The 12,066-nt window shown below is 33.2% G+C and overlaps 2 protein-coding genes across 2 annotated transcripts; one reads left to right on the top strand and one right to left on the bottom strand.

Moving 5' to 3' along the window:
- Positions 1–421: 421 nt before the first annotated feature.
- LOC135169814 (transmembrane protein 14C) lies at positions 422–3,103 on the bottom strand. Its single transcript, XM_064135125.1, has 3 exons — positions 2,890–3,103; positions 881–1,070; positions 422–815 (listed from the first exon to the last, which is right to left on the bottom strand). Exons 1-3 carry the CDS (start codon positions 2,963–2,965, stop codon positions 746–748), a joined length of 336 nt encoding a protein of 111 aa, XP_063991195.1. The 5' UTR covers positions 2,966–3,103; the 3' UTR covers positions 422–745.
- Positions 3,104–5,367: 2,264 nt separating this feature from the next.
- On the top strand, positions 5,368–11,032 carry LOC135169813 (glutamate--cysteine ligase regulatory subunit). Its single transcript, XM_064135124.1, has 6 exons — positions 5,368–5,555; positions 5,825–5,887; positions 6,303–6,414; positions 6,491–6,690; positions 10,414–10,528; positions 10,610–11,032. Exons 1-6 carry the CDS (start codon positions 5,466–5,468, stop codon positions 10,744–10,746), a joined length of 717 nt encoding a protein of 238 aa, XP_063991194.1. The 5' UTR covers positions 5,368–5,465; the 3' UTR covers positions 10,747–11,032.
- Positions 11,033–12,066: the final 1,034 nt, after the last annotated feature.

The raw sequence follows: 12,066 nt of genomic DNA, 5'->3' as shown, positions 1-12,066 counted from the left end.
GAAAAGCTGAACTCAAGTTCCACTTGCTTTACTTGTTTCAAATCAATACTCATTCGCAGGCCTATTTCCCATAATGTCGTAATGTGACACGATTAATTATTATATAATCTGAACTCACACATATCCGGAAGTTCACTCATCGTCGCTAATCAAGCTGAAATATTAAATTTATATCTACAATAAATTCTAATTCGCTCCGAATTGGTAATTATTTAATTTTGATAATTTCAGCTCATTTACTCCTTTTCGATAAGTACGAATGTGCGTAGTAACTAATATATCTCTTGTGTATGGATTGATAAACCAGAGTATGTCTACCCACTTTAGTGAAATTTATCTTCATTAAACAGAATCCAAATTCGGCTGCAATAAAACCGGAACTAATAGAATTTGGAACGGGACTTCAATAGGAATGCAATAAATTTTTCCATAATATTTATTAGTTTCCTTAACGAAATTTTTTCCCAGTGACTTGATTGTTTCATCACATAATTAATTACAATTGGTCTTTGCATCAAATAACCTTAAATATTTTGCCAACAAAAACTTTTATAATTGAAAATCAGTTTACTAAAGCAAAAATGTTTTACAAATAAACTTTTTACATATCAAAACCTCTCCTATGATTTACAATAATCTCCACAATCGCTACCCTTGATTAAACTACCGGTTAAACAATATTAAGCTTTTCTTTCACTGGTATATAAAACTTCTCTCCTATTTCCGAAGAATTTGTCTGTGGCATTTAATCAGCTTTCAGCGGTGCTTCAGGAGATTGGAAGGACCTCCAAATTATTCTAACGACCATCGCGCAACTGGAAGAAATTACAGGTGATCGATAATTTGTAAAATCTGTTGTTTGAAGAATGAGGATATTTACCTTATGACGCAAATCATACCAGCAGGCATTATTTTCTTCGTGTTATAGAAACGATACCCCATGATTCCACCCAGAGCGGTACTTGTCCCCAGGAGAACAGCGCAGTTTCGAGGGTCTTGAGAGGTTTGGTATGCTCCATACCCCAGTATGGACCCAAAGAGTAGTCCAGCACCCAACGAGGGGATTGATTCTGTTTCAATGGAACAATATCTAAGCGTTACGATTACCAGTCCCATATTAAATCCTTATAAATTTTGTTAAAATTTCGTCACTTTCTAAGTCAAGTGAATTCCTATCCTTATGCTTCCTCACGTTTTTCAATGTAGAAAACGAAAATAAAAAGTATGACTATTGCACTGTCGCAATATTTTATCTGACATTCACTATATTGAACAGAGTAACAAGACAATCCACTACAATTATTATTCTCCAAAACTAGTTAATCCTCCCCTATGCAAAAATCATCGACAAAGTTATAATTTATCATTTTTCATAACTTTTTCTTTCTCCTTTGATTTATTTGGTACCAAGCACTACGGAATCCATCGGCCTCAAATTTTAGATACAAAGATCAGCCAATGACACTATCTAGTAGCTAAAATTTCTGCTTTCTATCATTATATTTACGCGTGCTACAACGACATTTAGACTATGAAAAATATATTTTTAAAAGTGCTCATATCTTAAAAATTTCCTGAAGGATCTTTTTGATACGTTGATCGATTTCTATTGGGTGTTTGAACACTGGTTTCAAGGTCATACAAAAATCACTCGACCCCGATTTATAACTTTTTGGGGAGATAGTTCTGGCTAAGCCCTAATTTATGATCGGTTATACTTCACACTCGAAGACAGAGCTGATCCAAAGCAAATGCTAAATTTTATACAAAGGGCTGGGTGCCTTTGTGGTCATAAAACTATTGTTTCTTTCTTGACCAAACCTTTCCTTGTGCCCTCACTCTCTGGAGGACGGTTCCTTTGTTGAAAGGTGCCTTCCTCGTGACAATTAAGCAGATCGTAGGGTATGTTGTTGCCATAGAGACTCCTTTATTTATTGAACTATACTTATATTCCAATAATCTCGATAGAGAACACCACGATGAGCTTTTAAAAAACGAATAGTTGAAATGATATTGTCCCAATTCGATTTTTCCCATATACACCATCTTTTAAAAAGATAAACCTAGAATTGTACCGTAATTCGACGTACTATCTCAATTTGTTCAAACCTAATCATAACGACCAGGAGTTATCCCTCGTTAACGTCCGATATTTCGACTTATTTTTACGGATATCACTACAAAGAAAATTTTTGCATTAATCGAATTTAATTTAGTCGCAGTTCGTGCTTCCAAATCGAAAAAATTTGAGAAAAATGATTTTTCCAAAATTTACTACATATCAAAAACCATTGAGCTGAAATTCCATCTTAATTGAATTATAAATAATGTCAATTGTGTCACAAAATATCAGATTTTGAGCTTTAACTTTACTTCTTCAGCTTCCGAATGGAAGTGCTGTCTTTGACGGATGTTTCAATTTTCTAAGTTCAATTGCAAGTTACCTAGAATGTTATGAAACGCTAAGAATAATGTTTTTAATATTATGTCAGTGTATGCGCTACAAAATTCGCAATTTTGAAGGTTAATTATGGGAAAATTGTACATAAATGCTGTAAAATTTGCAGCTAAAGATCTGAATTCTCAACTTTTTTTTGTTGAAAGTTAAACAACATAAATAAAAATACATTTTCTAATTAAACCATCATGTCTCCATATTTCATGACATTCCACATAATTTCTAGGCACAACCAGAAAAACGTAAAAATAAAGGATTATAAACTTCGAATTGGAATGCAACAGAATGAGCAAGTCATCGTTAAAAATGCTCTGTCAAGATGCTCCCAGTGAGGCAGTGATATCCTATCACCAATATTCATTACCAGAGAAAAAAGTTCAGAATTTGTTGTTATGTATTTATCGGGCAGTCAATATTGTTGACAAACTCACTTGCTTTTACATAGCCTAAAATTCCACCGCCGGCAACAGAGGCTGCGTAAGCAAACGCTGCAAAATCAATCGGCATTTTTGTTCGATTTATTTATTCACTCGACTCAAAAATGACCCTCCGTAATGCTTGCGGTTTACGATCAATCGATGATAATGACACTATTTTTGCTTTATCAGTGCAACTGTGCACCTAGTTACGAAGAAATGTATTGAGTGAAGATTGCCACTAATAGCTCTTCCCGCCATTTCTTGGGGCATTTTAAAATGTCCTCGTGGCCGTAATTTCTCATTCAACTGGTTGTTATTACGATTTTAGACAGCCATTCTAGATATGAAAGCAATTTTAGTGTTTAATATCATCTGAACTTCGACAATTTGTGATATCGAAAATATTTATCGCTTTAGAAAATATATTTTTATGTTGCGACAGTGGCGAGAACTGATAGCCATAGAAGTTCAAGTTGTGAGGCACATTTTCTTTTTAAAAAGATTTAAATAAATGTAAATAATTATGAATATATTTATATATTCATAATACTGACACTAAACTAATTAAAGAAGTCTTGACGAATTTTTCTACTGAAAATCCTTAACCAATTATCCCACCGATCTGATGACAAAGTTATGAATTTCGTTTATCACTCGTGATAATGCGTTAAAGGATCACGTCAAATAATTGTCAACAGCGTGAAAAAAAGATAAATATTAGAAATGTTAATAGTTGTAGTTTTATTATTTTATCGTTTTTATGGATTTTGTGGTCTCTGTTCCCCTTCACGTCGGTGTTATAATTTTTTTTACTATTCTAGTTACACTCAAGTACGTTTATCTTTGTCCATTTTCTTTTTGAATGTTTACAAATTTTTTAGAAAGCCTTTTAGTTATCCCTCAACAAAATTTTTTATTATAGTACTTTTTTTTTATTGACATTTCTTTTGTGCCCATTACCTCCAATTATTATGTGGAGTAATTGATTTAGAAAAATCGTGGTGTGGTAAATCCATAAAATATTCCGAAACAACTCAAAAATGTTCTAATAAGATATTAATTGTATGCAATTAAATATATGTAGTCTATGTAGTCTATGATATTAATTCATGAAATTAAATTAAGTAATTAAATATAGTTTGATGTATTCATATTTCATTATGAGAGGATTATTACTATTGTATATATTGCATTAATATATACTCCACCTGTCTGAGGTTATTAATCCAAAATTAATTATTATTACAATGAGGACATGTGGTATAAAAAAAAGAAATTAATTTCAGATTGTGAACAATAATTGTAAACAGTGCACTTGAAGAGAAGAATTCATTTATGTTTTCTATGGGAGGATTTATGCATTTTAGGAAAATAATTAATTGCTTAATGTTATCTCATATTGATATTCCTTAAATAAACAATCATTTTAAAAAATTTCAATTTCAATTCTGAAGTGAGAACAGTCGAGTTTTGTTAAAGTGAGGAAAAATACATTTATTGAAAACATAATATTCGAGGAAAATGAAAAACAAGAGATCGCGTAAGACATTGATGATGCTTGACTGGTACCGGAAAAATTACACAATTTATAGCCGTATTCAACACATAATGATACCTATCCGATTGGTTTTTTTATGACCGCACTTAACCCAACACGAAAAAATAGTTTTCAATTTTTAATGTCATCTGTACTTCCATCATATTTTCACATCACAAAATGATTAAAAATTTTTTTTTTAAAACAAGAACAGTTCGAATTTGCTTTTGTTGCAAATCAACCTGCAATTACCAATATGAGTATTGATTAATGTTTGGTAATCAGGAGGAAGTATTTTTCTCCAGAAATTAGTAAAGAAAATTGGAAAACATGAAACGTGTTCAGTTGTGGTTTTATTCCATATCAATAAACGATAGTTAAAGTAACCATTTATTGATTCATTGTAAGTAATCACTCGACAGTAATTGTTCTCAATGAATTTGTCTTCATTTTTAATAAACTTTTAATTGCAGAAATCAGTAAGCAAGATTGGAAAAAATCAGCACTGTTCAATGGCGATTTATTTCCATATTAATATACGATAATAAAAGTAAACATCGCTTGATTTATTGTCAATAATCCCTAGACAATAAGTATCCATAATAATTTCTCACACATAATCAGAAAACAATGAAAATTGTTTCATTTTGATTTTCTTACACATCAAAGTGCCATAAGCAAAGAAAATATTTATTAATAATAAGTGAATAACCACTGCAAAATAATCATTCACGATAAGTTTTTTCTATTTTTTATCAAAATTTTAGACCAATATTTTACTCTTTTACTTTTATTGCATGTCTATGTGCAATAGCCAACGTAAACATTTTCTCGTTCTCAGTAATAACTCAGGAGAAACGTGACTTTCCACGAAAAAAATTTGGAAATACATAATTTACAAGTCATTGAGTTCAAGGAAATAATTGAGCGCAGTATAGATATGAATAGGTGCGACTCATCATAGAGCTCCAGTTGCCGCGTGACCGCTGTAACCGCTGGACAGCCGTCAAAATCATAAACGTAAAACTATCCACCAAGAACTTGGGTAACAATGGAGCCATCAAGTGTATTGATCAACACTGGAAATATATTGTCTTTCAATGAATTGAAGTTAAAAGTGGGACAAAATACCAACGAGGAGGTAGTCAGTCATTTTTTTCAAAATATCAGTCATTTTTGCGTGTCACCAAGATAATGACGTGCTATTGATAATCGCTTGTCTATGAAAAATCCTCAGATGTTGATAAGAGCATTGTTGGTATTGAGGTTATGTCAAACATTCCAATCTCAAGTAGTTTACTTGTTATTCTAATGCGCCTTGGAGGGAGGGTCAACCTTGGTTTCATTCCATATCCTCGAAATTTCATTTTAATGTCAATTTAATTTTCTGTTAATTTGTTTAATTGTTAGCTTGTCGAAGCGTTGAAGATTACTTTGAGGGAATCGCAGGCGAAAAATCACGCTGCAAACGCTGTAAGTATCGATTCATTTCAATTCAGCAATTACAGAATGCTAGGAATTCTTTGATAAATGAAAAATTTGAATTTTGGATGTCTCTAGAGCTAATAACTATCAGAATTTCTGATGTTTATCAAATAATGGGTGCGTATGTGAGTGGGGGAAAGGAGAATGTGCATGCATTGTGTGACGAAAATGTTCAATTCGAATATTTTTCGACGAATCGATGAAACTTTAATTTTTTCGAGTGCGTGAAATCATTCTTTTGAGGTTTTAAATGTGATTAGATTAGGAAAAAAATGACTATTTTCAGCTATTTTAAAGAGGAATTTTTGGCTTTCACCTACATCCTCTGTAAAAACCTCAACTTTTTAATTTTCAAAAAATGTTATCCCATTTACATCGTAATTATTCAATGTCATTTTTCTAGACCAACGGAACTGACCCTACAACTCTCGAAGACCGGAAGGAGTTGAAGATCACAGTGAAGATATTTATGCCCTCAGCAGATCCAGACTTGTTAAAAAAGGCCATAGATGAAAGTATGAGGCAGTTCGTTAGATCGTTCAATGTTTCGTTTTAAGAAATATCAACTAAATTCTTCGTTTTGTCTTTCAGGTTTCAAAATTTTCGATACAGACCGCATCGAAACATTGATATTGGCATATGGAGAAGCTAAAAACACTGAGAGTGAACTGGCACAGCTTCAGAGACTCTGGCCTGTCGTTGAAACATATGTCAATGATGGGAAAATCTGCCATGTTGGATTCAGCAACGTTGATACCGAACTTTTTATCAAATTGTACGAGTGGGCCACTGTAAGTTGAATATTAATAGATCATATTTATAGCATATAAGATTTTTTAATGTGAAGAAAATCCAGAAAAAAGGAACCGCATGGAAAGATTTTCGCTAAATAATTTTCTCTGGTTTTTCCGTCTCCGAAAATAGTGAAAAAATTTTACATTATCGAAGTAGTTTTAAATGGTTGCATGTATATATTTGTGGTAAAAGTATGCAATTAAAAACACTAATTCATTATTTTTAAGGGTTACGAAACGTTAAGAGAAATTGTTAACATTTAGGTGACTCTTCGCGAGATGTTGACGAGCTATATTTGTTTATTCTATACTAACATTCAGAAGTTGCATCTATTGAACTATCTGATTAACTTAATTAATATTAGATCAGTAAAAATGAATCACTGCGTATTAGTATTTCATTTGAGAACGAGTCATCAGCTGGAGACTCCAGTAACTGCTGCCCTCGGGGACTAATCTTCCAGGTGACGAAAGTGTATATGTGGGCGTCCCCATGAGAAGGGCCCACTTTGTCACTTTTAGTTTCTGAGATAATTGCGATTTTCAATTTTGGTTCAAAGTCTTCAAATTTTTCACTGAAAGATACATCTCCGAGAACACGATGGTTTATTATTCAGACGATGGTTTATATTGCGAGTAGAACTCGAAATATTTGTACCTTGAACTTTGATTTCTTTTTTCTCAAAGCACAGTTTTTTGCATTTTAAATTCTGGAGGGCCATAACTCCGCGGGTTTCCCATCTAGGGGGACGTATGACGTCTCAAAATATTCCAAATTTAATTAAGTATATGCCTATACAGAGAAGTCCAGTACCTCCGAAGTCAGCCTTTTTCATACTGAGCTCCCCATATATCGATTCTATCAATGACAATTGACGGAACGACGATTTAAACATCTCCACAATTTAAATCTGAGAAAAATGTGATAGTAATGGAAAATTTGCACAAACTTTTTGGAAAAAATTCTCACATATAATACCACAAGTGGTTCAAAATTATCGAATATTTCCCGATAGATTCGTTGCAAACAAATGAAGGAGTCAAGTTTTTCAGGCTAAAAAATCACGAGTGCGAAGCACGAGTGATTTTTCCTGAAAAACTTGACGACTTCATTTGTATGCAGGGAACCTAGAGGGAAATATTCTATAATTTTGAAGCTCGAGTGGTATTCAGGGGATTATTTTTCCTATCCAAATTTCGGCCAAGAGAATTGTGCCATGACATGAAAAGAGGTTTATTTGGTTAAGTGTCGTTTGTTTACCAAAATATTCAAAAAATTATCGCATGTAATACCACAAGAGCTCCGAAATTATCGGATATTTCCCGATAGGTTCGTTGCAAACAAATGAACGTGTCAAGTTTTCCAGTTTAAAAATCACGAGCGCGAAGCGCGAGTGATTTTTCTGGAAAACTTGACGAGCTTATTTGTTTGCAGGGAACCTTGAGGGAAATATCAGATAATTTCGAAGTTCGAGTGGTATTCGGGGGATTATTTTTTGCATCCAAATCTTGGCCGATAGAATTGCACCATGAGACATAATTTTCAACGAATTGCCATTTAATCTGTCAGATACAATTGAGGGTTACTTCAACATTTGTTTTTTTTTATATATATCAACATGCAAAATTTCCAGTGAAATTTCCAAGAATATCCGCTGAAATACCGTGTTGACTATACAAAATAACGTCGAATGGTGCAATCCTATTGGCCGAGATTTGGGTGGGAAAAATAATCGCTGATATTCGAGGTAGGCTATACAAAATATCAACAAATGGTGCAATTCTATTGGCTGAAATTTGGGTGGGAAAAATAATCGCATATAATACCACAAGAGCTCCGAAATTATCGGATATTTCCCGATAGGTTCGTTGCAAACAAATGAACGTGTCAAGTTTTCCAGTTTGAAAATCACGAGCGCGAAGCGCGAGTGATTTTTCTGGAAAACTTGACGAGCTTATTTGTTTGCAGGGAACCTTGAGGGAAATATCAGATAATTTCGAAGTTCGAGTGGTATTCGGGGGATTATTTTTTGCATCCAAATCTTGGCCGATAGAATTGCACCATGAGACATAATTTTCAACGAATTGCCATTTAATCTGTCAGATACAATTGAGGGTTACTTCAACATTTGTTTTTTTTTATATATATCAACATGCAAAATTTCCAGTGAAATTTCCAAGAATATCCGCTGAAATACCGTGTTGACTATACAAAATAACGTCGAATGGTGCAATCCTATTGGCCAAGATTTGGATGGGAAAAATAATCAGTAGTAATGCCGCTAATGCTAAAAAATTATCGAATATTTTTCCATCGCTTCCTTGTCTAGAAATGATTTTGTCAAATTTTGCAGAAAAATTTCGAACTCTTGATGGATTTTCCCAATATTTTGTATCCTTCAAAAAAAAAATATTAGCTGGCACGCTAGGACTTTGAAAAATTGATTGATCAACTTGAAATTCGTCATGAAGGTTCCCTTTATTTTTTACGGCTTTACGGTAAACACGACTTATCACAGTTCCATCAAAGAAGAAAAACCAAATGACATGACAGCCAACTCAGCCACACAGAACAAAATACATTTGAATGAAGAATGGTCGATATTTGATTTAAGTACATAAATATAATTATATACCTAAAACAAGTATAATAATATTTTTAGTTCAAGTACATTCGATTAATCGAAAATAAATTCCCGAAGGATCTATCATCGACTGTAAATAGATTTAATCCTCCCATCATAAAAAGGACTAACATCAAGATTATCGATATCTCAAACGTCTTTCACGTTTATTCCTCATTGGTTCAATCGTCTGAGGTGGCTAATTTAAATTTAGCAATCATTTAATTTTTTAATTTTTACTCATGTTTTTTATCATTACAGCGCACTGTAGGGCGCGGTCGGTCACGTAGTTTAAAAGCGTTCAGCTTCAATATGTGTTCTCAATGTTTCAAAAAATGACCGTAAGATGGCTGCGCCATTATGACTTCCTGATGAGATGACCACAGGGACCCTAATCCCTCATTAACTGATCCGCTCCTGACATTATTTTGAATGCCAGCAAAATAATTTATTCAAAATTTTTGTTGAATAAATGAATTTGGTGAAATATTGACTATAGTTGGTTATCGAATAGTCAGTAATTGACGGAACAGAGTTATTTTGGAAATGCCCAAGGTCAAGGGAAGGAACAATAAGTGAACAAACAAAAAACACTAGAAATCTACTGAATTATTAACATTATGGCATAATATGCAGTATAATGATAGAAATCTTGATTGAAAATCTCGAAATTAAACAAGTTCTGAATTCAAATTAGCCGCCGACAGCTGTGAACCAATGGGTAATTAGCGTCAGATATTCAAAGTATCAATAGTATCGATGTTTGTTCTGTCTGTAATAACATAGTTTTCGAAAATTTTCCGTCATTTATAAGAGGTTGAGTGTGTATATTAATGATGAACGTTTTTGTGTTACTTTATCTACATAAAGTACCTAATAAAATGATGGGGAATCAATTTCTTATGGTCTTTACAATTGAAAATCGAATATACTAGAATCACGTATCAAATATAATGAAAATAACTATAATAATACTTATAGTATATCCAACGATCCCCCAATATTGGTGAAACATTCAACGTTTAATAATTAATTTTCGTGGGACGAAAGAGGATGGAAAAGTAAATATTCAATGCAAATATGTTTTATCACCCAGGTCCGACCAAGCATCGTGCAAATAAATCTCGCCTCTTGCTGTGTGGTTCCACCAGCCCTCCAAACATTTACGAAAGAGCACGATGTGCAGTTGTTGACACACAACGATCCATATCGTAAGGCCTAAATCCATTACTCATGTCCTTCTCTCATACCTTACAATAATTTACGAGTGACGCGCCGATTTCTTCTTTCAGAACTTCTGGGTAAAGATTCGTTGGCCGACGTCGTCGGGGCTCCTGCTAAACTTCAGTGGGTCGTTAAATACCAAGTGCACGTTAAATGTCGAGGTGTTTTAACTGTTAAAGGATATCTAGTACAATATGAAAAATGATATGTATTAAAATACTTAAATACCCTTATTATTTTGATTTTTTTACACTATAGATTGAACTTATTTTTTGAGAATGCGCTGCCGTTCGCCCTTTTTTAATGATTGTTGTTGATTAATTTGCCAGTAGCACAGCCATTTTTATGGAAATTGAGATTGTTTTTCTTTTTAGTCATAAATATTACAAATAACACAAACAATGCTCGAAAAGTATTGTACATTAATTATGTATTATAATGCCCGAAGGAATTTTTGCTTAGTAAATTAAAAACAAACCATTCAACAAAAATTAACTGAATATCTCATTTCAAAAATTCCTCTGATCGTAGCTTATAATCTTCACTTCGTGAATTATGATTTTTATGAAATCATTAATAGTGATATATGATTAACTTTATTATACTCTAAAAGCAATCAGTTTTTCTAAAATGTTATGATATCTCAATTGAATAATTAACGAAAAAGAAGACATTCCTCGATTCAGTAAACATTTGTTAAACGCAATCAAATGTTGATGTGGCCCTTATATTGACCTTCCACGTATCATCCTAATCTACCGCTTATTTTTACCTTCAGGACCTTAATTTAGATCTACATTTTCATCCTGTTGATTCCTACTACCGTTATTTCGACCCTCTATTTCCAATTTTTAATTTTTATCCATCATCCCTTAGTCTTAATTTCAGATTCTTTATTCGATTGCATAATTATAATCACTTAAAATTACTTTAGTTGGATAATACAGAGCAAGCGTCGAATGATCGCGATAAACGTTATTCTGAGGTTCCTTTTTCCCTACGTGACCTTCACTCCTGGCCTGACCATTCCTCTGACCCTTTTGGTCCTTATTCAGGGCTTCATCCTCTCCATAATTCTGTTCCCTTTTTCCTTGTATTTTACCATGGTTTTTATTTAGACCCTTATTCCTACCCTTATGAGTCTTGGCACAAGTCTTGCGATCTTTGCCGATATGACCTTTCATTCTTTTTTGTAGATCCAAAACCTTAATTCCAAGTATCAAATTTTGATTTTAAAATTTGCTTTGGTGTTAGTTGTTCAGCTTTTTCTAATATTCAGAAATAAAAACTTAACAGCCACATTAACTGAATGAGAGGAGCCTGATTTCGTTATGAGTGCAAGAAAGTAGTTTCTGGTTCGTGGAAACTTTATCGCTCCAGCAAAAATGAATGAGGTAATTGCATGAGGCGAAAAATACCTTTCTGTACTCGTACGAAATGATTTATTTTACCTACGGTACTAGCGCTAAAAACTCGAAGAGAATTAGAATTAGAGAGAAAAAGATTCCATTTCAATCGAGCCTGG

This window comes from Diachasmimorpha longicaudata, chromosome 15, assembly GCF_034640455.1.
Source record: "Diachasmimorpha longicaudata isolate KC_UGA_2023 chromosome 15, iyDiaLong2, whole genome shotgun sequence".
Classification (NCBI taxonomy): Eukaryota; Metazoa; Arthropoda; class Insecta; order Hymenoptera; family Braconidae; genus Diachasmimorpha; species Diachasmimorpha longicaudata.
The sequence above is the reverse complement of the archived record's forward strand: the minus strand, read 5'-3'. Positions and strand labels throughout refer to the sequence as shown.

Bases quoted from the DNA above. Each gene is read 5' to 3' on its own strand.
- LOC135169814 (XM_064135125.1), bottom strand. From the start codon at position 2,965: ATGCCGATTGATTTTGCAGCGTTTGCTTACGCAGCCTCTGTTGCCGGC. The intron at 1,071-2,889 runs GTGAGTTTGTCA...CCATTGAAACAG, and splicing joins TTTAGGCTATGTAAAAGCAA to AATCAATCCCCTCGTTGGGT. The intron at 816-880 runs GTAAATATCCTC...AATTTCTTCCAG, and splicing joins GGTATGATTTGCGTCATAAG to TTGCGCGATGGTCGTTAGAA.
- LOC135169813 (XM_064135124.1), top strand. From the start codon at position 5,466: ATGGAGCCATCAAGTGTATTGATCAACACTGGAAATATATTGTCTTTC. The intron at 6,415-6,490 runs GTATGAGGCAGT...TTTGTCTTTCAG, and splicing joins AAAAAAGGCCATAGATGAAA to GTTTCAAAATTTTCGATACA. The intron at 10,529-10,609 runs GTAAGGCCTAAA...TTCTTCTTTCAG, and splicing joins GACACACAACGATCCATATC to AACTTCTGGGTAAAGATTCG.